General features: G+C 32.5%; 1 protein-coding gene across 3 annotated transcripts; it reads right to left on the bottom strand.

The window, feature by feature from the left end:
- Window positions 1-3,558: 3,558 nt before the first annotated feature.
- Window positions 3,559-16,733, bottom strand: LOC133307236 (synaptotagmin-1-like). 3 transcript variants are annotated; one of them, XM_061507715.1, is made up of 14 exons: window positions 16,630-16,731; window positions 16,481-16,533; window positions 16,235-16,369; window positions 15,101-15,199; window positions 14,973-15,023; window positions 14,728-14,851; window positions 13,470-13,588; window positions 10,645-10,746; window positions 10,298-10,372; window positions 10,106-10,182; window positions 9,785-10,031; window positions 9,267-9,617; window positions 4,026-4,157; window positions 3,559-3,883 (listed from the first exon to the last, which is right to left on the bottom strand). In XM_061507715.1, the coding sequence occupies exons 3-14, from the start codon at window positions 16,343-16,345 to the stop codon at window positions 3,755-3,757; spliced, it is 1,617 nt and encodes a 538-aa protein (XP_061363699.1). In that variant the 5' UTR covers window positions 16,346-16,369; window positions 16,481-16,533; window positions 16,630-16,731; the 3' UTR covers window positions 3,559-3,754. The 3 variants fall into 3 exon arrangements, with proteins under 3 accessions (XP_061363699.1, XP_061363701.1, XP_061363700.1); XM_061507717.1 differs by lacking the exon at window positions 9,267-9,617 and having other exon boundaries at window positions 16,630-16,733; XM_061507716.1 differs by lacking the exons at window positions 16,235-16,369; window positions 16,481-16,533; window positions 16,630-16,731 and adding an exon at window positions 15,808-15,969.
- Between the last annotated feature and the right edge of the window lie 9,537 nt (window positions 16,734-26,270).

Here is a 26,270-nt window from a genome sequence, read left to right on the forward strand (position 1 = left end):
TTAATTTATAATATCCATTTTTCAAATATTCTTTCCTCATTTGCTGATTCTTTATTTTAAAATGAATCAGCTGCACATTAATAAAAAAAAAATTAGAAGATTCTAATTATAATTACAAAATTTACATCCTAAAAATTAAACAAAAAGAACAAAATTATTTTGTTAAGATTGATAGAGATAATTGGCAAAATAGATTTAACCCGTCTTATATGATGGGTTTGGGTTGGAACTTCCAACCTATCAATTTGCTTAAATTTGTCCAGTATAAATGCGGGTCCAAAAAGGTTGAACGTGTTGGATGGTGAGTTGATCCATCTTCTTTTTATATATATATATATATATAAATAAATCATTAGTTATTGACCTTCTTACACTTCACACCCTTTACTTCTTTGGGCAACACATGTTTTTTTTTGCTTGACACTTGAATTGTGTTAATTAAAAATAAGCTTTAATTCCTCATAATTTTTTATACATTTAAGCTTGAGTTAATGCTAATTATACAAATAACAAACTTTTGATAAGAATTATGCTCGAAATCAAAAGTATTCTAAAATCCCACTTTATATGATCTAACTTGTTTATATATATATATATATATATATATATATATATATATATAGGAAAAAATGTTTCTGCAGTTACTGCAGATAAGTTATCTGCATTTTTTTTCAAAACGACGTCGTTTTGATATTGAAATCTTAAAAAAATATAAATATAAAGACTATTATAACCCTGAAATAAATTAAAATTACAAAAATACCATGATTTCTGCCACAAAACGACGTCGTATTAGGCTTACTGCAGATAACTTATCTGCAGTAACTACAGAAAAAACAAACCCTATATATATATATATATATATATATATATATATATATATATATATATATATTACCTCAAAGCTTCAAGTTTAGTTTTTTTTTTTCAATTTTAAAGAAGTAGAAAATAATGTCAAGACATAGAATGGAAAGTTGAAGTAAGAGAAGAAGAAGAAAGAGGAAGAAAAACACTCAAGATATAGGTGGGTTCAATCTAAGGGTGTAAATGAGCTGGACCGAGCCAAGTTTTAGCTTAAATGAGCCAAGTATGAAAAATATTTTGAACTTGGCTTGACGCATTAGCCTGGTACAAGCTAAATTCGAGGCTTGGCTTAATTTGTTTATGCAAAATTAAAGGCTTGGCTTGAGCTTGGATTGATCCATTTATAATTATAAAATATATTTTTTCCAAACTCATATACGTCCAAATGTTGAGACTATAAATGCATCAAATTATGTATTCCTTTGTCAGAGAAAAAAATCATAGAACTCACTCAATCTACGTATAATTTCATATTTCATGCCAATAGACAAATAGTTAGAGAACTTGTTTGTGAAAATGTGACAGTGAAAGAATGCTAGCAGACAACTTTAAAAAAATAGGATTAAAAAAGTAAGGCTAATAATTCAGTGACATAAAAATAATTATTTATTATACTAATATATCATGCCAACTCATGGGCTTTCAAGCCAAGCCTTATTAAATTAGCCTTGGCCTTGTTTGCTAAACAAGATTTTTTTAAAGTTTGAGCTCGTTCTATTTATTAAACAAATCAGGTCAAGTTAAGCTTAAAGCAAAAGCCAAATCTTAGGCCATTGACAAGTCGTTCGGCCCATTTACATCTCTAGGTTCAACCCCCAACTTGCCATAATTAAAATAAATCAAGATTTTCAACCTATTTTTATAAGAAAAGAGGAGTTGATTGCTTATTTTGGAATGAGTTGGAGTGTTGGGGGCAATTATTCGTTTCGCCATATAATCATGGGTTTAATGTCTCTCTCGTGTTGTGTAGGAGATTATTTCTTACAGACACATAAAAGTACGTGAGGTCCATTTTTTTTCTCTCTTCTCTTCACTTCACATGGCTACTACACACTTTTATATATGTATAGGAGATAATTTTATCTCCTATAAGAGGAAAGATATTCTTACTATCAAAGTTTTCTACTACTAACTTACTACCTATCTAATCAGCATTGAATCAAAGAGAGAGAATGCTAAAAAGTTTTTGAAAAAAGAGAAAATGTTGATCCAATGGTGATTAGATAGATAATGAGTTGGTAGTAGAAGATTTTAGTAGTAAAAATATCCCTCCTCTTCTTATAATATGAGAAATATCAAACTTTATAATCATATAAGCCCTGATTTTATATTTACTTTAGGTCTCTCATAATATTGAACCACCCCGCGATTGAGTGAATTCATGTGTACGAGGTGGTGCGCATGGTTAGAGCCCAAAACACTTATTCTGTTTTACAGGCCAAGCTCGGGTTTCGAGTTTACAGGCCCGCCACGAGAAAATGGAGCTCGCAATCGCAATGATGGGATCTGGGCTTTAAAAAGGCCCAATTAATAAAGAAAGAACCTGTTATTGTAAGGAAACGAAAACCCCTCATAAAGTGAAGGAAGATTATTGATAAGAGAAGAACAAGGAAAAGAGGGAAAGAAAATCCAAAATAGATGGTTGTGATAAATTATCGGTCAGATATCTTTTTTGGTATAAGAATATAAGTATCATTGCTGACAAAGATAACGAAAAGGCTGCAAGGGAACAACTCATTGGAGATAAAATTATTTTTAATAAATTGAAAATGACGTTATTTTGAACTTATAAAATTAAAAAATTAAAATAATAAAGACTAATATTACTTTACAATATATTAGAATTATAAAAATATCTTGATTTTCGTCCCAAAATGATATCGTTTTAAGCTCACAAAATATAACTTATCTCTGAAAAAATTCTTTACCCTTATTGCATAGGGATATATTTTACTAAAGAAATTTAACTTTCTTTGAAATATAACATTCAAGACATATATCAACAAAAGAAATATTAAAAAAAATGAATGATTTTTTAATCAATATGCCAGGGGTACATTCCATGTGATTTTTTTTTTCTTAATTTCTTCTTCTTTTCATTTTTATTTTTATTCTTTATATTTCTCCAATTTTAAATTTATTAAACTACTTATTTCGTCAAAAAAAGAAAAATGAAGAGCAATCTTATCTCAGAAGAGAAGTAAAACATAACAAAAAGTGAGTATTGTGTTATGGTTTCAGAATAACATATTTTATAATTTCTGCCAAGCATGCGCAACTTTTAGCGAATATATATATATATATATATATATATATATATATATATATATATATATATATTATTTTAATTTTAATTTGATTATGTTAACTTTTGTAATTTTATATTTCTAATAAGTAATTCTTGAATCCTCATGATATAAGATTGCAATAAAATCGACTATTCAGAATAAATGGTTAATACATGAAGTGAATTTAAAAATAATTACTTATACTCATTATTTAGTAGCTCTATACCACCTTTTCATACAAATCAGCATTTTTTTTTAAGGGTCCTCAACTTCTTATGTAATAGGAGAAGAAACTTATCTTACAACGAATTAACACTGTATACTATACGTAATAGATAGTTATAATATTAAAATTAATTTTTCTTTTTCTACCACGTCAGTCAACAGCCTATATAAAAAGAGAGGGAAAAAACAGCTTTTAAAATTATCACTAACACAGTTATTGATGTTGTACTGTTTATGCAACAAATCTTCAAGACAATACTCCCAATTTTCTTTGGCTCAGACGTAGAGAATTAGGTTTGAGAGCTTACAACGAAACATTATAAGGAGTAGTGCTTTACAAAGTTATGCACACTGGAAATTTTTTGTTTATGTAATCATCAGGGAGTTCTCCAATGAAGCTCAATTTGAATCCGTCCATTTCTTGAGTCAATAAGATTATATTTCTCGTTGATTCTTTTGTTGGTAACAACATCAGATAAATTTATATCCACATAACCCAGAGTTTCCTGGTAAGAACATACGGTTGAAAACCATTAGTTATCTCCTCATTGAAGTGAAGGCAAATGTATAAAATGTAAAACATTGACCAAGTTTCATATTGTAAAAAGTCAATATAGTCTCATGAATTGAGTGTGAATAGTGCATTACCTTAGGATGCAGCAGGCCAAGCTTTGAGGAGGCACTTAACACTTCAACATTTAGCCTCTCATTGGTGGGGGGTTCCTCCAGCATAAACTGAAACGTTTCATCCCATCTTGGATCTCTATTTTTCTTTACATGCTGTATAGTTGCCGCGAGCAGTAATCAAATTTCACAGAAAGGTCAAACCATGTTTAAATTCTAAAAACAATGGATGCAACAAAGTCAAATTCTTTTGGAAGAAGATACACTTTCAAAACAACCTTGTGGGTGCTCGTTATATACAAGAGCAAAGATATATCATATATGTATTGGTGGGGATAATGGTTCTTTTCAACTCCAAGTGACGGATTTTGGACTCAACCATTAATTGAAGGTTTATGATTTTTTATAACAACAGCAACCAAGTCTTATCTAATTGGACTATATGGAAAATCAACTTTTTAGTAAAATAATTTAGAGAAAGATCCTTTTTGTGGTTTCTGCTAAAGCTTTTGTAGGTCTTCCTCTACCTCTTTTAATGGGACTATATTTCATTTGATCCACTCTTCACTGTACAGACTCTGTTAGTCTCCTTCTAACATGACTGTTAAGAGTGTTAGTGTTAATAGTGTAGAAGTCCCACATTGAGTGTGTCTCTTTGTATTCTTCAATTGGTTTGCTATATAATAGCACCAATGTTGTGTAGTTTAATACAACAAGGATTACTATCATTTCCTCTTGTATCTATAATATTCAACATGGTATCTAGAGCCTAACAAGAGGAATCTTAATCCGTTTAACTTAGTTCTATTTTCCATAATTTCAATATGGTTATAAAGAGATATCACCCTCCTTGAGGGATTCCCGTTGCTATTTCTTTTTCGGGTTTTTCTTAGTATGCTCTGTGAATGCAGCTTAGACTGATCTGTCGCATCAGAAAAGAATGATCCTTGGGAAGTTGTTGGGTTGACCACCGTTGTCGTTGACTGACCACCGTTGACCGCGTTGTCCACCGTTGACAGCTATAATACCCCAAACTTAAATATTTAATTAATTAATTTTAATTAAGTAATTAAGCCTGTATTAGTGAGTAAAATTAAGTATAAGACTTAATTAAACGAATTGGAGTCACTTTGGAGGTAAAAAGTGTACTCAGTGAAAGTTAAGGGGTATAAATGGGTACTGGAAAAAGTGTCCAAAATATAAAAATAAAAATATTAATATTCCTAGAATAATATTCCAGACTTTTGGGTAAAGTTTGGTAATTAATGGAGTGGAATAGATAGATGAACCAATACCCACATAAGCCACTTAACTAAGTTAAGTGACTTAAAAGCCAAAAAGAACCCCTACCCCATTCATTCCCCACGACACCCTGCACCAGGGAAGAAGAAAAGAAAGAAAAAGAGAGAGAAGGAGGAAGGAGAAGGGAGGAAGAGGGTGAGAGGGCGATTCTCTACCGATCGGAGTGATTCCAAAGCCTAGACCACTCAAAATCTTCCCCTCTTCCATAATCCTAGTTTAGTTTTGAGTGGGGGTTATTGTGGAGAGAGATATTCTCCTTCAAAAATTCGAACCCTAGGTGAAATTGAGGAGATTGATGGCTCCTACCTCCATGGGAGCTTGGGAGGCTTCTATTGCATGGTTGTGTGACCTATTGTGGTAAGTTTCCACTTCTCCAACCTTGTATTCATGGAAGTTTCTTGAGGTTGATGATGATGAATAGTGTATTTTGGGGTTTTATGAGTTTGAGTGTGATGGAGGCTTGGTGTCTTTGAAAATGTTGTTAGTGATGATAAATAAACGGTGAAAATGAGTTTAGATTGTCATTTGAGTAAATTATGCTTGAGATTAAGGATGCTCTTAAATGTTAAGATATTATTAGCATCAATTGATTGTATTCCTTGTGTTGATAGGATTGAGGCAAGAAGACCAAGTAGAGTGACCAACCTTTGTGGTTGTGTGCAATTGAGGAAAGCTCAAGAGCAAGGTAAATCTTTGGACCTTGTGGTTGATCCCATTGAGTGTTCCACCATACTCCATGGAGGAGAAATGGTTTATGAGATGTGATATGTAATTATGATTGTAATTGCATGCTCATGCATTGATTCATGCATTGATACATGTTATGATTGATTGATGATTATTGGTTGATGTTTGATCGTTTAAGAGTAATTGAGGAATGGTTATAGAAGTAGCAATAATGAATGAGGTAATGGTTGAGGATTGTGATTGAGGTTATGAGTGATAGTATTATGATGAGGATGATTGGTAGGAACTTCCCTTGGAAACAGCCATATGTGGATCTCCATGTGGTTAGAGCCTAAGAGGAACAGCCCTATGTGGATCCCTCTTGGAGGTTCCTAGATTGAGGAAAGGACTTCCCTTGGAAACAGCCCTATGTGGATCTCCATGTGGTAAGAGCCTAAAAGAAACAGCCCTTAGTGGATCTCTCTTGGAAGTCCATGTGATGCTTGCTGATAAGAATGTGTTAAGCTATTATGATTATGTGTACATCGAAAGTGAACCTTAGGGTGGAGTGATCTCCAAGGACCTCTGGTTTACTGTGATATATTCGTATATCTCACCCCGTGTTATGGGGACCCCCTTTCAGGTAAGGAAGCTGCAGGAGCCTCTGATGGCAAGTGGCCTTATTTGCAGTAGATCATGCATGAAGAAAATGATGTTTTGAGATCATACATGTTATTTTGTAGATTTACATGTATAGGATTGATTATTGATAGCATTGACGTATGTATATCTCGTTATATTTGATGGACTTAGCCTATGATCATGCCTTTGGATATCTCTTTTGTTGATGAGAGCCAAGGGATGGTCATAGCCTTTTGTAGCTAAGTTCCCCGTTATGTAATTAAACTTGTGTAATGTTATTTACTTCAAGGTTATGAACGCATGATGAATATTGGAAATGTTGAGCTGAATTGTCTATTAGGAGCTAAGCTGTTAGATTGGGAAACGTTGAGAAAACAAAGGTTATGCTGCCCAATTTCCGTTAAATCAATTTTGGAGAGGAATTTATATGATAGATTTGGACCGTGGTGTATGTATGGAAGTTGTAGATATTTTTCTTAGCTTTCCATAGAGACCAATATTGTGTGAATTGGACAAGTACAACTCTAGTTAGAGGTAAAATACTAAGAATTGGTGAAACCTTCAGAGCTTTGGCGCACCTGGCGCCAAACTTGGTGCACCGCGCGCCATAGTGCTTGGAAGCTTCTGTTTCGTAGCGCAAATCGCGCCGTCGTTGGCGCAAAACGCGCCGGGATCACCAGCTGGCGCACCTGGCGCCAACCTTGGCGCCTCCAGCGCCATATGGATCGAGAGCTTCTGTTTCGTTGGCGCCCGCCGCGCCACAGCTGGCGCCGGTCGCGCCGGGATCAGCAGGATTCACGCGCTCGTTTCGTAGAAAACCCATAACTTGGGCCACAGTGCTCCGATTTGAGCGCGGTTTGAACCCACGCGTAGCTAACGAAGAGATCTACAATATAGTAGAAATTGTGAAATAAATAAGAAGTAAATTAATGGTTTAAAAGTGGAATAAGAACATGATGTTAAGCTTGGTTTATCTGATTCCGCAAGGTAATATGTTATGATCACGCAATTGGGTATTATAAGTTCGGTATGTTTTAAAAATTGAAAAATTTATCCGGATTTTTAATTGAGCCAATGTGATTGTAACTGCGCTTAATATCATAATGCGATGTTAACAAACCGGTTCTAAAACGGGGTGTTACAACAGCCGTCTCTGGTGACTTTTTCGATGACTTTCCGGCGACTTTTTCGGCGATCCACCACCATCTCCGACGACTTTTCCGACGACCCACCGCCGTCTCCGGCGACTTTTCCGATTCCGCGAAGCTTTGTTTTTCTTTAATCTTCTTTCTTCCCAAGATGGAGTATTTATACTATTCATCATCCATCTTGAGGGGGAGCACTGTCCAAGTTGCTGATGTTGTCTCCGCTGATGATAATTCCGGCACCCTTTAGAAGTTCCTCTTAAGGGGGAGCACTGTCCATGTTGCTGATGGTCATTCCAGCACAATTGTCTTTGCCAATGATAATTTCGGCACTGTTTAGAAGTTCCTCTTGAGGGGGAGCACTGTCCATGTTGCTGATGGTCATTCCAGCACAATTGTCTTTGCCGATGATAATTCTGGCACTGTTTAGAAGTTCCTCTTGAGGGGGAGCACTGTCCATGTTGCTAATGGTCATTCCAGCACAATTGTCTTTGCCGATGATAATTCCGGCACTGTTTAGAAGTTTCTCTTGAGGGGAGCACCGTCCATGTTGCTGATGGTCATTCCAGCAAAATTGTCTTTGCCGATGATCATTCCAGCATCTTCCATGTTGATGTTCATTTCGACGCCATTTTTAGCACATTGTTGATTTTTGGTTTCTCATTTAGGAGATTTATTTTGATGTTATGTTACTAGGTCTTTCTTGTAATAAGCTTGTAGCATAGTCAAGGGGAAACCACGGCTGCTCACCAACTGTTAAATGAAATGTCTGAGAGGGATCTTGATGCTGATGCCCTGGTTAGCTCAGTTGTCTTTGCCGATGATAATTCCGGCACCATCCATGCTTTGATGTCCATTCCAGCACTGTCTCTTTATCAGCTCTTCACACTGATGGTCATTCCAGTTGATTTGTTGTACTTAGTCATTTCATTTCGTTGATGTAGCATTGTTGTTTTTGGTTCCTAATGGGAGTATTATTTATGTATCAAGCTTGTAGCATATGATCTATATGCTACAGCTTGAGGGGGAGTGTTAAGAGTGTTAGTGTTAATAGTGTAGAAGTCCCACATTGAGTGTGTCTCTTTATATTCTTCAATTGGTTTGCTATATAATAGCACCAATGTTGTGTAGTTTAATACAACAAGGATTACTATCATTTCCTCTTGTATCTATAATATTCAACAATGACAAATCACCTTGGGTGCATTTCTGTTATTTTCTCCTGATAGGAACTACTACAATTTTCTCTAGAGTACATAGGTTCCTAATCTTTTCTTGAATTATCCACTTATCTACCTCTTCTCATTTCTGCTACACTATTCTTTTGCTCTTACTGGTACTTCACTCCTAATATTTACTGAATCGAAATAACAAACTTTTATCCCAAAGAGCCAAATCTATCTTCTTTCCTATAAAGAAGCATAACACACTTTATTGACCAAAAAGAGGGGGGGGGGAACCCAGATAGCAATATATCCAAGTGGACAATATAATAATCAGTATATGATACCTTGGTTTTTCTCTCCTCTCCTTTAAATATCAGTCGTGCATATGGATTTGTGTGGTGTTTTCCTTCCACATCTTCAGCTTTATGGATGGTAACTACAAGCAAACCACCACTAGCAGGTGTTCCTTCAGGAGCCTTTTCTATTGCACTGGGGTCTTCTACATTATCGGGTAACTTGTCATCCTTAAAAGGATTGTACAGAACTTCAACAATGAGCTGACCACGTGACTTCTCATTCTCAGGATTATTAGGGTCCAACGTCTTGAGTAAATTAAGAGTCAATACTTTTGGTTCATCAGGTATAAGCTCTTTCAATGGAATGGCATTCAAACCCATCTTCTCATGCTTGCCAATCTAGGCAAAAGAAAGAAGAAAAATGCTTGAAAATATGAAAGGGGAAGCTGTTCATGCAATGAAAATAATGGCTTGACAATATTCTGCAGTCCAGACAGTTTCTAAAAGGGTCCTAAAGGAAATCTCACATCCAATTTTAAACAAAAATTGCATCTGAAGATACTTACCTGCTCCCAGTCATAAACACTAAGCTCTAAGACTTGAGATTCTGGATCTTTGACCACCAAACTAAATTCCTCATTCCATTCTGGATTCAAATTCTTGTATTTAACAGTTGTTTTCTTTGAAGGAAGCTTATCATCTGTGAATTTAAGTTTCACATAAGGGTCTGATGCCCCCATCAGATCTTTCTTTCTAAGCTTCACTGCCTTCAGAACCTTGACATGGAGGATTCCAACAGGCACTTTCATGGCCCTGACAAACCAAGCAAAATTAGCTACTCTAACTCCTAATGTTCTAAACTGATGAAAGGAAGAAATTATACATACTTTGTTGGATCCATTATTTGCACCTCTAGGGCCTTGGGCCACAAATACATTTTTGCAACCTGATCTTTAATAAGTTCCTGAAAGGAAAGGAAGTGAGGAGGAGAAATCAATACTAAAACTTCACAAGCATAATAATGACTAGCCATAAACAATTAGGAAAAACTTAGAGGAGATGATAGTGCTATATGCTACCTGGACAATCCTATAAAGACCAGGAATAGACATTGCATCAGCTCCAAGTAGTTTTAGTCCAAAATCAACATGAGGCTGCAATCAAGGAATCAAAATGACAGTAAAGGGGAAGAAAAAGAGGAAAGGTTTAGAACATACTGCAGAGATGGATGCTGAGCTTGCATGCAACATAGACACGTTGACATAGTTTTTCTATTACATAGGATTGTGTTTAAGAACACCATGTGAAATTATTCTTTTGCTCATCATTATATCAGTTATATATAATCCCCCAAAGTGTCAGATATCTTTATCCTCACTAAGAACCACAATGAAATTTAGTCATTAAGGAGTTTTGACATACACACCTTCTGCATGAGAGACACATAAATATTGGCAAAACAAGGAAAACTCGGAACCAAAGGCTTCAGTGTGATGCGTGGAGCAGCAAATACTTGCAGATCAACAACCTGCAATGATTAAAATGTATAAATACCCTTCACGGGGTGCGAACAAGGTGTGTGCATGTTACTTATTGTTAGTATATGGATGTCCTAGAGACAATCTTTTAATTAGATTAGGAGATATGTGGACCTTTGTATTATCGCGAATAAATAAAAGCACTATTTATATCCTGTTTCATATTTTGTCTCAATATTATTGTTAATATTTTATATGAGTAACTGGATAAACCCCTTCGAATAAAATAGGTATTTCTTGAGTATCTGTGATGAGATCACGATCATGAGGATTCAAGGATACTGGATATTTATTCCTAATTTTATGTTCCTAGTCTAGAGACACTGAGAATGGGGATCAGTGATCTCGGGTGACTAGCACAACTTATCTACTTGTATTCGGATGCATGGTAAAGACCTCATGAGCTACAGATATGGAGATGTCTTAGCTAAAGTCGTGGGTGGATCTATAAGGGTATAGCTCGCACCAAACAGACCCATAAAAGAGACTCTATGAGGAAATCTCACAGAGAGTATCATTAGAGTAGTCTCTTTATATTTGGGTATGTCTTTCATTAGACCAGAAGTTATTACCTAGACTGTGTTCTAGAAGGCATGCTTTGACTGTATACCTCGTCTGACTGAAACATGGAGACTCATAGGTATACTGTTGGGCTTGTCCTGAAAGAGCACAGGGCTAGGGTGATAAGCTGAAGGAATTCGTCAAATCTCTGTGAGAGATTAGGTTATCTGTAAATCGGAGAAATCGGGATGACATTTACAGGGACTCGGAAATCTATGCATAGTAAAAGAGATCATGAGATGATCTGCCTTTAGAGTCAATAAATTGAAGATTCCCTATTTCGAATAAAGCTTATCCTAAACTGCAAGGGTTGATACGCTTCCTTACCCTAGGTTTTATAGGAAAGGTAACCGAGACGAAAAGAAATACATACGGCAACCAAATATGTGTAATAGGATGATCAAGTCATTAATCTAACTAGCTCTGGGGCAACAAAGTATTGCTAGTGCTCTGTGTTGTCATTAAATGGGTTGTAGGCTTGTTGGGCCCGAGCCCATTTATGTCAGTGGCTATGTTGAACCTAATGGGTCACACACTAACACCTTAATGTCATGATGATATAACATTAAAGGTATTGGGCCTAATAATGGTTGTTAGCCCAAGATGAAGTTTGGAAGCCCACCTAAGAGGGAGAGGGCGCATGGTATTGTTAATGGGCTTAGATGGTCCAAGACATTACTAATTAATTTAATTAGTTAAATTAATTATCAAATATTTAAATTTTGAATTTTGAATTTGAAATTTGAATTTTGAATTTTGAATTTGAATTTTGAAATTCGAATTTTGAATTTTGAAATTTGAATTTGAAATTTGAATTTGAATTTGAAATTTGAATTTGAATTTAGAATTTAAATGTTTGAACGTTTGAATTTAAATGTTTGAATTCGAATTTGAATTGGCTATGAAAAGTTGTTTTATAACAAAAGGATAAGATGAGATCTTGTTGGAACAAATCCCTTGTATCAAGAGAAGATCTATGGAGATCTCCAAGGGTTGATTTGGGGCGCCATTTTGGTGGGAGATGATTGTCATCTTGTCAAACCAACAAGCTCCAATCAGATTTGGTTGTTGAGAGAATCAGTGAGCTAGTTGGTTTAAACTTGAATGCAACAGCTCAAATGTATCTGGACCCTTTTTGGGCTGAATAGGGGCGCATGAATTGGTGGTCATATGATGACCATTGGTTCAGAATTTTGACTAGATAAAGACCTAGTCTTACGAGGATTCAAAAGGGAGGTTGTTGGGATTTTTGAATTGCAACAACTCTACCTTTGTCTCACTCACTTGTGCGCCACTTTCATTATAAGTAAAGTAAAAATTCTGATTTGATACACTAATTCTCTCCTTCTCTTGTGCGCCTAGTTGGTGAGTTCCTCCTTAAGGTTTTTCAAAAGAACCTAGCCAATTCTTCTATATACCATTCCCACTCTTGTGAAGTTTTCATGCTGGAGACTTCACTCTTCTAAACACATATACCTAGCCTCCTTCTTCACCTATTGAGCGAATAGCAAGCCTCTCTGTGGTGGTCAATTGGTGGCTTTCACGAAAGCATTCTTGCATCTTGACGTGGGTGGTGTGGATCAACGTTAGAGGGTTTGAACCCTTCAAACCTAACACTGATCGTCTTGGAGTTTTGAACTCACAAACAAAGGTAATATTATACTGCCATAAAGCATGATTCTTGATTGCATGTGTGATTCCTCATAAGAAAATTTTTATTTTTCCCTCTCACATGCTACGGCTTTCAAGGCCATTTTACTATCACTTATAACCTTTGACAACTATAAGCAATAATTAAACTAGATGTAATACAAAACCATTCATGTATTTTTACTTAACAACTTAAGGTGTAGATATTTCGTTAATAACATGATATCAAATCCTATATGAGCAAGTGGTCTAGAGTTTGATCCTTATTGTCCCCATTTTTATAATAAAAAAGTTGAATTTCAATAAAAGGTAGGTGGACTTAGGCACTGTCCACGCTTTAAGTCCAAAAGACTCTTGCGTAAGGGGGTATGTTAGAGATTTGATATAAAATCATTGATGTGTCTTCACCTAACAACTTTTAAGCTTTTAGGATGGTTGATGACAAAACCAAACATTTTCTTTTTCTGCTCTTCAAAATGTCATGAAGATACTAATGTTATACCTGGACGGTGGCTCGCAGCCCAAATGCTTTAATTGCAACTATAATGTTAGGATTCCCAGCCCACTTCATTAATGGTTCCATAATCAACTCCTTCTCGTCAGTACTATAGACTTTCATTCCTGGCATATGTATTCAGATGAAGATAAGCATTAATCAGTCTAAATGTTTTGTATTTTCTGAAAGATAAGTCAAGGATCAGATGTAAAAAAAGCTGGAACCATGAAACACGACAACAAAATGATTTCATTATGCAGTTCAAGCAATATGTGTAACACCGTGGAGACCAGATACATTGTCAACTTAATTCCGGTAACACATAGCTTCTATCAGAAGGTACCGATTGTTTTCTCAAAATTTGACCATAATATTTTTCTAGCAGTCCACTTGCCCTTTTAATCATCTTAAATGTAAATAAAACTACTTTTCATAATTGGCGCATTTCTTATCCTGGATTGCATCTGCGCAAACTATCCCACAGCATAATTTTGAGGAAATTATAACTCAAATGATTCTACAATCATGTTAATTATTGGAAGGTCAACTTCATATGATATGTCACAAGTAGCACCACTCAAGAATCACAAGAGCCTGCCTTAGAAGTTAGAATATTAGGGCCTGTTTGGAGCACTTGATAAAGAAAATAGGATAGGATAACTTATCATATCCTACTTTTATCTCTTGTTTGGTGGGTCAATAAGATATGATTAGCTTATCTTATTGTCTCATTTTATCCTATCCAATACATGATTTCTTATCCTATGAGGGGAGCTGGGTTAGAATTCAGCAAGATAGGATACCAATATTGAATACCCAATATATCCTCACGCTACCCAATATATCCCCACGCTACCCAATATATTTGTATTTATTGCATTGTATTTTGTTTTTTATTTCTCCTTTCTCCTTCTACATAATCTTATCATATTGCTAATCAAGTGTTCATCAAACACAGGACATGATATAGGCTTATCAGTCCCATATCATATCCTACCCTTATCAGCCCCATATCATATCCTATCCTTATCCTATCATGTCCACCAAACGAGCCCTTAAAAGCTACAAAACATTTTATTCCTGCCGTTCTTCTTTCACAGTTAATTTGGGAATGAAAAACAAATTACTAACAGTGCCTGGACAACAATAGAAGACATACTTGTTTAAGCAATGAGGACATGATAACAAAAATGAATCGCATACATAATACTCATATGATGTGTGTGTGTGTGTGTGTGTGAGAGAGAGAGAGAGAGAGCTCAACCTTGAAAAGTTGGTGGTAGAGAACCTAAGGTAAGTACTTCAAATTCAACTGAATCAATTTTGTACTTCGGAATTTGCTCAGCAATAATGGGCTTTGCAATATTCCTTGCAGTCTTGCAAATTGCCTATGAAGATTGAATTGTTGGTACTTTTTGAAAATTGCTTATCCAAAATAGTTGCACGAACAATAACAGTCTCAGAGATGCCATTGGAACAAATTCAAACATAAATTAAAAGTATGCATACCTTGTCCAGATAAGGCCACATATACTCAATAAATTTATTAAGCCAGTCAAGCTGCAAACATGAAAATATATTAATTTTCTGCAGAACTTACAATACATTCCTGGTTGCCAAGATAAAGAACAACATACACGATCATAGTCTGGGTTTTTAATCCAAAAGGGTATCTCTGGAAGCAACTGTTGCAGAGTTTTAGAATCTTGCTCAACCAAAGGATGAATTATTGGATCCTGAAATCAACCATGCCATAATTTGAAAGTGTTAGACAATGACTAAAAGAGAAGGTAACAGAATAACAGAATGCAGTCATTAACTTCTACTCACAATTATGAAATAACTAAATTGGAATCCGCTAAGCTCCTCAATGAAAAAATAAAACCAGAAAGAGCACAATTTTCTTTTCTCGTTCCAAAATGTCAAAAGAAAGAAGAAAAGGGCAATCTTTTTTACATGCCTTGCAGGTCCTTTTCTTTGAGTTGAAACAATGATAATCCAAAATCTATCAAAATTCAACTTGAAACTTGATTTAACATAGAGCATATAAGGTAGAGCAGAAGTATTTCAATACAAGATTATTTAATTCACTAAAAAAGGATCAACCAGGTCCTTTATGTTTATCTAATTTCAAATTTGTCCATTAAGATACCCCTCTTTCTACACTACGGAATTTCATCACTCTGAAATTCCTCTCAAAGTTCCTAAAATCCCCTCTAAATCAGGAAGTCCAGAACAAAAAGCTTAACCAAAAGAATAACTTTCCAAAATTTAACTGTGATTAGTTAATGTTTAACAGATTGAACAAGTAATTCATGATTGTCACAAAAGAACAAAGCTTAACTATTTCATTTTCGTCGCGGTAGAACTTCAATTACCACAGAGTTTATCCACAATTAATCTTTCAACATCTCACTTCAGACTAAAATAACCTTCATTAAAAACCATCAAGACCAAAGCGTGAAGTGAATCATATGACATATTAAAACACAATTCCTGTTCCATGAAGAAGGAAGACTGGACACAAGGAAGCTTTTTACCAGAGAAATATGCTCCTAATGTTTATACATGCAAAAATGTTATTACTAAGGTAAAGAACAGAATATGTTAGCTTATTCAACTTTAAGCATAATAAGTAATAAAGCATAATAATAATAATAATAATAATAATAATAATAAGTAGTCATATCGTAAATCGTAATTCAGAAAACAAATAAGAACGAAAACGATATAATTCAAAATTCACATACGGAATCCAAAAATTCACTAACCTTGACATCTGTTGGCTGGAAGTAAATGAACAAATAGTAGCCAATCACCAACCCAAGTGAAGTTCCAACTCCAAATCCAAAAAAACTAGCTATGGTACTCAAAAAACCCATCTTTCAATGTCTTTGTGAACAACCCTGAGAATTTATATGTACAATGTGACAAACAAGGGAAGAAGGGAGAGAGCTAACTTGCTTCTGTAACCAAAGTAGAACATTTTCAATTAAACCTTCTCAAAAAATACTTACTATATAGTCAATAACCTCCCTTTTTTGTGGATCAGTGAATTCACTTTATGTGTCTGGAAAAGTAGTAGAAAAGACAAGAACCTGTATATATCTTATTATTATCATAAAAGTGCAATAAAGAAGCATTAAAACCAGTGGCCAATCTTTACCTTCATCAACGGCCATTTGATCCACACAACAGTTTGACAAGGAAACTTGCAAGCGCGTGAGATGGCAGTATGGCACTGAGTGTGTGTCGGCAATGTCTATTCTTTCAGATTTTTGAAATATCTACTTATTAAACAGCATTGATGCTGGAGGATAACGATCAAACAACGAACACGTTCACTAATTTTTTTTGTCTAAAGGCAATAGAATTAAAGAGGTTCAATTATGGGTTTAATTTCTTTTATTATAGAAAATAATTTTATCTATTATATGGGTTTGGTGTTTGTCATTTTAAATGACATAAATTATGTCATTTTGAGTAAGAGATAGACACAGAAAAATGGAGATAATGGGAGAGAAAAAGTGGGTGATTTTTTTAATTTAAAATTCAAATTTTCTGTAACTGTATCTCTCTTAAAATAACATAACTATCGTTTAAAATGACAAACAATTTTTCTTACCGTATATATAAAAATATGTGAAATTTATATTTATTTTTTTCTCTTTTTATATTATCCTATATGAACCCCACGTGGGACCTAATAAACATCAAACCCTTCAATTTATGCTTTCTATTTTGGCTTTTGGCTCTTGCACCTTTTGGCATTACCATTTGCCTTGGTTTTGGTCCCTCCATGTGTCCTTAGCAATTGAGAAAAACTGACAACCAACCTTAGAATTATGTGCTTCCAGCATTCCTTCCATTATGTTTTTTATCATTCTATTTTTCTTTTACTTGTATTGTATGGATAGATACAGGATATAACTGATTTCTAGTTTAGGAAACAAATATTTTTTTTTTTATTCAAAGAAACAAAAACTGTCAAAACTTGTAACAATTGAAAGTTATGATTTCTATGAAAAAAAAAGGTTATGATTTCTTTCATTCTTCGTGAGTTGTGACACTTAGTTGATAGAGTTATAGGACATGTAAATAGAGTGTGCATGTTTAAACTTTATGATATATTCCCATATTATTAATTTGGTCTCCTTTACATTCCACTTTCCTTTCTGGAGCCTTATGCAGACTTTCCTAAAATCTCATTAATAGCGGGTCCTTTTCTTAAAAAAAGAATAATTAAATGTTCATAATTTTAAAAAGATGGACGACTAGTGACTGATATTTAAAATCACTTATTAAGAAATTAAAAATTGAAAGGTATTCAATAAAAAGTACAATACTTAATATATTAGAAACTTAAAAAAATTTACTTTTCATTTAATTCTTTTTATTTTAGAATTCTCAACAAGTGTTTTAAGAGCACTCATTAGTTTAAGATAAAAAGGACCGTTAACTCTTTCCGCAATACCACGTTGGAACAGTTTATTTGAAAAAATATAAAACAGATTGATCTAAGTTCACACACACAATTTTTTTTATTTTTTTTTATGTTTTACAGGAAACACCTGATTCGTTGAAATGTTAACAACATTTTAAAATTTATAATACTTTTAAGATCAAGGATAAAATAGTAAATTTCTTTACTTTAATTAACAGTTTGTGCATAACATTTATGATATTTAAATTTTGATTTAATTTATTAAAAAATAAATTATAAAAATTATTTAGTTTATTTTTTGCACTTTTGCATTTTTATGATTTATCAATATAGAATATTCAAATTTGTATTTTATTTTTCTAAATTTTGGGTTGTCTCAGTCTCGACTCACTTGTTATCCCTCCTAACCCTTAATCACATCATACCAATGTTATAAAAATTAGATCGATCGGGCCGAGTCGACCTAAAAATTGATAAATCAGTCATATAACTGATCTAATTTTTATATTGGATCGGCCATGTAATGGAATCGATACGACCCAACCGGTTTTTATAAAATCAGTGACCTGACCCGGTTCATAAAAAAAATAAAAAAACTAATTTGTTCTCGCCAATTAATACTTTTTTTTCACTCTCGCACACAAATATTTTGTTTTTTTTTTTTGAAATATTTTGAGTGATCTGTTGCTTATTGAATTACATAGGTTATGTACCTATAATACTAATTATTATCTTGGTTATACAATATGCAGCGAATTTTGATTTGATTTAAAATTAGAGATGTCGTCTACTGAACCTGAAGCACCAGTATCACAAGTATTATATATTTGATTGATCTTTTATTGGACAATAATATATAATTTATTAAAATATTTGGAATTGGTATCATTTTTTTATTGATATTTGAGTATATTTACAATTTTTTAATATAAATTATAAATTTACATATATTTATTGGGTCATGCGATTAAACCAATTACTTATTGATTGAATCAATAACCCAATAATCTCATACTTCGATCGAGTCAATAATCGAACCAGTTTAATAACATTTCATGGTACCTCTAGTTATGCATGAAATTAGCGAATTCAATTAAATGACATTTAAGCACATTTTACTTTACATCTCTCTCTTTGAAAATGTTTACTTTGCTTCTCTAGCTTTTTTGGTTTATGAAAGTAGGGATATTTGACCCAAAAAGACAATGTAAAAAAAAAGTATCAGAATATTTAGAAATAATTGTGTGTTGAGAAAAATAAAAGGAAGTATAACATTAAGATTTTTTACCTATTTTTTTTTACCTATCTTACTTATCTTTAATAATATTGGATCAGAATCTCACTATTAAAATTCCGATTTAATATTATTAAAAATGAGTAGATAAAATAAATAAAAGAGTGAGAGTAAATAACCTACCCATAAAATCAAAACACTTATTTAATAGATGAATGGATTGCATGATGGAAATGGGCAAACTTAAAGAAGGGTGGGGAGTGGGGACGTCATGTCTGCTTGACCTACAATAATTATAAAAAAATATTCAGTGACGCGTGTTGCAAGAGTATTTCTACATTTAGTTATTGTATGTGAAATTAAATAAATTGAATTTATGTAAAATATTAAAATACTATTTATTAATTTAATATTGATTTAATTGCGACTTTATTTTTTTTTTTTTTGAATTTTAGTTTGTTTTAATTGATCATTTTAATTAATTTTAATAAACACGTGAGATTGACTTTAGAAGTGATACATGATATAAATTCCAAAAAAAAAAAAAAAAAAAAAAAACTTAGCTTGCATAGTTTTATCATATTAGATTTAAAGGTTTTGCCTGACTATAGGCGGCCAAAATTTTATTGTCCACAAGTTACTCAAAAACAGCATTAGGACCATCTTTAACTTTATTATAACATATCCTCTAACACACACAATATTATGCAATGCAATTATTGCATGAAAAGACTAATTGACGGAGCCTTTGAAACATTCTGTTCATTTAGTGGATTTTTTTTTATATAAAAAAGAAAGTTTATTTTCATAATAAAAACTTAAGGTATATATACTTTTCAAATCACAATACATTTTATTAAATTATAAACAAAACACATATATATTTTTAGGGATAAGATTAATTTATATGATATAAGAATAATAAATTTTACATTAAATCATAACCGTTGATTTTCGTAAATCTAATAGTTGTAATTTATTAAGTCACACTCATTAATAATTATTAACTTTTAAAAAATCATAATCGTTAGATACATAGAAATTCATGGTTAAAATTTGATATAAGATTTATTGTTCTTATACCAATGTAAGTTGATCTTGCCATATATATAGGAGAGGGATCTTTTGACTCTAGAATAAGATTTAGACGTTTTATTCTTCATCTTAATCGTTTATTTTCGTCCATCTAACAGTTATCATATATTTGAAATTAATAATTAATTAATTACTATAACTCCATAAACTATAATCGTTTATAGACGGAAATCAACGGTTAAGATGAGGAGTAAGACTTTTAAATCTCACTCTCAAATCAAAAGATCCCTCACCATATATATATATATATATATATATATATGGGTCAGGATCATTTTACACCAGTGTAAGTTACACTCTTAATCTTATCCGTTAATCCCACTTATATCTAAGGGCTCCAATTTTTTAGTAACGTGAGCCATTGGATACAAGTGGATCAATGGTCAAGATTGAGTGTAAGACTTCTAACTCTTACACCGGTAATCTCACTTATATCTAAGGGCTCCACTTATATATATAAAAGGGAGAATCTTATGCACCCATATAAAATTAATAAGTCTTACTCCTTATTTTACCTATTGATTTATGTCTATTTGACAGTTGTAATGGTGTAATGGTTAGAGATATATAATATAAAAATTGTTGATGACTCATCAGTTACAAGCTTAAGCTTTTAGGTAAGATGATTACTTTACATGGGTTTGTGTAATTAAGTCAGCAGAAGATAGAACAAAAAAAAATGGATATGTTCAGTAACCACACTTTAAGCCCAAAGAACTTTTTTGGGTGAGGGCTTTGTTATAAATATATAATATAAAAATTATTAAAGCAATCATTTCACTTAAAAGCTTAAGTTTGTAAGTTATGAATATTTAATAATTTTTATATTATATATCTATTAATTAATTATTAATTTTAAATAAATTACAGTCTTTAGATGATGAAAATCAATTGTTGAAATGAATATATATATATATATATATATATATATATATGGTAAAATCATTTTTACAGTCGATTTACGTACAACAATGACATGTGTATGGTTATGATTTTCCACATTTAATGCTTTCATCTTTTGTATGGTTATGATTCTCCATTTTAATACTTTCACTATATGACAAATATTTGATTGCTGCACGTACAGCAGCTGCAGAAATGTAAACTCATATATATATATATATATCCTCTCTAAAAATAACAGCATTTAAAAAATATGATAAGCCTTTGTTTTATATATTCAATTTTGTAAATGAAGGGATGCCCGTTGCGCACCACGAATCAAATGTAAAAAAAATCCTAACGAACTAATTAATATATTAGTGTTAGAAATATAATAGGGTTTTATAACTCTCATGTTGAATGAGACTTGAAATCTTATGTTATAGAGATAAAAAGCATGTGAGACCTATATGTTAAAAAAAATTATATTTAGGACCCATGATAGTACGAAAATCAAAGGGTGTATAGGAAAATTTCAATTTTCATATTAAATGAGAATTATAAAATCCTAAACCCATATGTTAGAAAGAATTATACGTAGGACCCATGATAGCTCGAAAATCAAATGATGTGTAAGAAAATTTCAATTTTCATGTTAAATGAGAATTATAAAATCCAATATAATATAACATAAATTAGTAATATTTTTCTTATGTTGTAAATAAAAATTACTATCTCCTACATTCACATTTTTCAAATGGATCCTACAAATTTTTTTTTCTCTCACCAATTTATTATTTGGATAGAAAATAATAATTTTCTTGTGTAATATAAATAAAATATTAACCCTTAAATTATTTATCTATCTTTATTTTAAAATTTAGCCGTCGTTTAGGTTGAAATGGTTGTTTGAGGTACTCTAGAGGATCAACTGGTCCAAAGTTCAATTATTATCGTCCTTTGCTTTTAATAATCTTTGGTTACTCGACAACTAGGAGAGCATTCAATTCATGCTGCCCTATTCATCACCTGTTGCAATATAGAGAGAGCATCTGTCAAAAATTTGTGGATGTATATTTCTTTGTCATCTGACTTTTGCCACTAGACATGATCATGCTGCACTGTTCATCACCATTGCAAACGGCTGAATTTGAGTGAGGAACCATTCAATTTATATTGTTATTGCAAACCATTGAAATATCTAGTAGGTGAATTTTTTTCACAATATAGGCTCCCTTCTTCTTATTCTTCTTCCAACGCCATTCGCCAAGACAAAAAAGCATCTAGTTATTCGCCAATATGTTAGCCGCTGCAAATATTAACTACACTAAGCCCGGGAATTGTTTATGGAAATTAAGTATGGATTTCAAGAGATTAAGGTGCTAAATATGAAGGAGAAAAATATTTATGATCAATCAAGTCATTTAGAACCTAAATGGAATCATGAGCAAAGATTGTGGGTCAAAATATAAATATAACAAAGTTTATGGACCAACTTGTAAATAGACAAAACTTGACGTAAATTTGATTTTAATGTCATAATAAGGAAGTTTAAGGAATTTTATAGGTTCAATATGAAGTTAGTTTAAGCTAAATGTGATTAGAAATTAAGTTATAATTGGTTAAAAATCCAATGACCTAATTGCAAATTTTACAACTTAAGTGGTCAAAAGTCAAAGATGACATAAAAAGGTGAAGACTCAGATGCTAGACTGGCTGAATCTTCGGGTCGAGATCAAGTCTTGTTTCGATCCATTCTTCTCCTATGGCCTCAAAAAGATTGGCTAATGTCTAGACTGCAGTGGATCGGAGCTCGATCACACCATCTACTACTCCCTTGGTGGTGAAAACATAAGGGGCAGCATCTAAGGGTCCTCGTCTTGGCTATATAACCCAACCCAATCAAGTAAAATTTATTTGAGATTAGCAAGGAAGACAAATACCACTAGCGTAAATGAAAAAACTATTATCAAAAGAATTTTTAAATATTTATTCGTGTCGAAATATACCATAATCTCTTTTGAGCGAAATAGTGTCTAAAGCCCAAATAAATACAAGTGGTTAAGAGAAATGTTTGTGTTAGATAACAAATGCACATTCATATTGTTGTAAAAAATTTATAGATGAGTTGAATTTTGAATTTTGTATTTTGTAATCATTGCACTAATGATGTAATTACCCCACATTAATGATTTCGTAACCACCACACTAATGAAGCATTAAATCCCTTAATCATGGTTGTAATATTATATATTTACACTACTTGTATTAAAAATTGTTTGTAAATAAAAATTAGAATTCTACCCCCATGTTGTCTTCTCTATTATTTCTCTCACTTTGTCTTGTAACATGTCTCTCCCCCATCTTCCCTTTTATTGCATAACATGTTATAGCACAAAATTCTCTATGAAAATTTGCAACAACATAGTGATTAAAACCATAACCATCTACAAAAAAAAAACCTCTTGTAATTTTTTTTGAAAAACCTCCTCAAAAAAGGAGAAAAAAAAAAGAAAAAAAACCCTTTGTCGCGAATACCTCTACTATCTATGGTTAAAATCTCCACAAAATAATTTTTTGTTTACAAGATAAGTATTTGGTAGGTATTCATTTGTGTGTTCTTTATCAATTTCTAATTCTTCTCCTTCTACCAATTCTCCATTTTTATATTTGTTTTTGTTCCTGAAGTGGCAATGGGCATTTGACAACATATATCCTCCTGCTCCTACAGTTGTAGTGGGTGTTTAAAAAATCCTTATTGTGTATTTGATAGCCTACATCCTTCTGTTCTTGAAGTAGCAGTGAGCGTTTGGTAATCCTTATTATCAATTTAAGGATTTTTCATTATGTTGTGGCAAATATTGAAAAACTGAAATTTTATATCGTCGAAATGAGGGGAAATAATTATAATTTTTAGACTCGTTGGTTCAAAAGTAAATCAATGAACCGCTTTAAAAGCATTGCTTGAAGCAAATGCCAAATCTATAAAAGACTAGCCATTTTGAGGGCTATGAGCGCAGGCAAGGATATAACCCTTGAAGGGGTGGTAGAAAAATTTAATCGTGGGTCATTCCATGATAACAGAAAGAAGTCAAACCAAGGTGGCTAAAAAATAAAATAAGGACAAGTATGGTGAACCTCGTGCCATGGAAATTACACCTAGTGCCATAACCATTGCAAAGGCAAATAATATCTTTGTCAGTTATTTCTCTTGAAGTAGCAAATATATATTTAGACTAATGTTTTTATTATTTTATTTTGTATTAATTTAATTCATTGCTTAATTATTTTTTATGGCTTTCTACATGTTATTTTTAGTATAAATATTTTATTTATGGAGATTTTATTGTCAAATATTATTGACTAACATGTTTTGTTTTGCATTGAGTTTATAATTTTATTAACTTTATGAAGAAGCTAATTTTGAGCATCCTAGAAGGATTGCTGGTTTTTCCTTGATTATTATTTTTATGAATATATGCGATATAGTTCCTAAAGAACTATAAATTTACATAATGATTGAAAAAAGCCATCTGACACTTGCGAAATAATTTGGAATAAAATATTGAGAGAAAACTTTCTCAATATTATATGTCTCTCGAATAAGCTCCATAAATAGTTATATCGAGAAAAAAAGGCTTATAAAGTTTGACCAATGAGTTAAATTATATTCCCCGAAATGAATGTTCCAAACTATAATTTTAGATATGACAAAAATTATGTTATGTTACTTGTTGAAACAATCGAGGAAAGAAATAAGGTCTCGTAGTAGGAGCATGCTGATATGATAATATTTCTTATGATGACCTTAAAGTCACACATTTAATGATACAAGATCCTGCTATATTTGAGGAAATACTTTATAATTTTGTGCCTTAAATTTTCTCTCGCAGAACAGTATTGAGAGCGTGATTATGAAATATTTTGAGTAATATCATGTTTTCTTATTATTACACAATTTTTATTTATAACAAATCACTAATCACGAGCCAATAGTTTTGTGTTATTCCCTGAAGTGAATATGATATCATTACACAATTGTAAATGTGGGCATAGCTACTAGCATAGATATTTTCTCAATAATATTTGGCATTGCGGTGAGTCTAGAAGAGCTAGTTATTTATTTAGTGAATCAATTTAGTAATTATTATTTTTCCCATCATTATGGGGAGAAAAAAGTGAAAGGTAAAAAAGCACAAGAAATTTATGGGACCACACCAACATTGTCCATCTAGTTATACTCACACATCATTGTGAATTTGAAGATCAAACAATAATTCTCTGGCAAAATATTGCAAACCGTTTCAAAATATTCTTTACAATTAATTGTCCTTGAAGGATATCATGTAGTTATAATGCCAGACGAATCTAAAGTATGCAAAGGTTTTTGTTCCTTGACAAAAGGAAATAAAACTTCAAAGTGACACTCTAGAAGAGGTCAATGATAGACTAACAAAGTCATACTTCCATAAATGTGACCCTAGAAGTGGTCTCGGTACTAGAAAATTATGAGACCTTATTAAATTTAAATATGCAAGGAAGATATGAATTAATGTTTGTGTATATGTGATTGCTTCTAAAAATGACCATGAATCAAAAGTTCACTAGCTAGATGCTTTTAAGTATACTCCCTTCTTCAACTTGTACGTGAATATTAACTTGATGTTTCCCATATGCGCATTTTTGGTTATATTACATATGTCCCTATTGTACCTCCACAATGTCTTAAAATGTGGCAACAAAGAAGGTTGGACATTTATGTGCGTTTTTAAGACTCTGTGTATAATCAAGTACTTGTACGTGTAAAATAAACTAGTACATTAATCATATATTTAGTGAGGGACATTTTTCGGCATTAAGGGGAGAAAGTCAGAAGCTTAATGAATCCAGGGAAATTTTTCTAAAAGAAAAATCAACTTAGTCCACGTACAAGTATAACTGAACTTAAAGTTCAAAATATCATTAACTTGCAAACTTTGGCAAGACAAATGCCAATTTATGTGATTTTTTAGACTCCGTGTATAATCAAGTACTTGTACATGTATAATCAACTAGTACATTGATCATATATTTAGTGAGGGACATTTCCCGACATTAAGGGGAGAAAGTCAGAAGCTTAATGAATCTTAGAAATTTTTTCTAAGGGGGTGTT

This window comes from Gastrolobium bilobum, unplaced genomic scaffold (assembly GCF_033153095.1).
Source record: "Gastrolobium bilobum isolate Gb01-03AN ecotype WA unplaced genomic scaffold, APGP_CSIRO_Gbil_v1 utg5330, whole genome shotgun sequence".
Taxonomy (NCBI): domain Eukaryota; kingdom Viridiplantae; phylum Streptophyta; class Magnoliopsida; order Fabales; family Fabaceae; genus Gastrolobium; species Gastrolobium bilobum.

Coding starts and splice junctions, on each gene's coding strand:
- LOC133307236 (XM_061507715.1), bottom strand. CDS start 16,345: ATGGGTTTTTTGAGTACCATAGCTAGTTTTTTTGGATTTGGAGTTGGA. Junction 13,589..14,727: donor TCTACCACCAACTTTTCAAG/GTTGAGCTCTCT, acceptor TACATATGCCAG/GAATGAAAGTCTATAGTACT. Junction 10,747..13,469: donor GGCTGCGAGCCACCGTCCAG/GTATAACATTAG, acceptor TAATCATTGCAG/GTTGTTGATCTGCAAGTATT.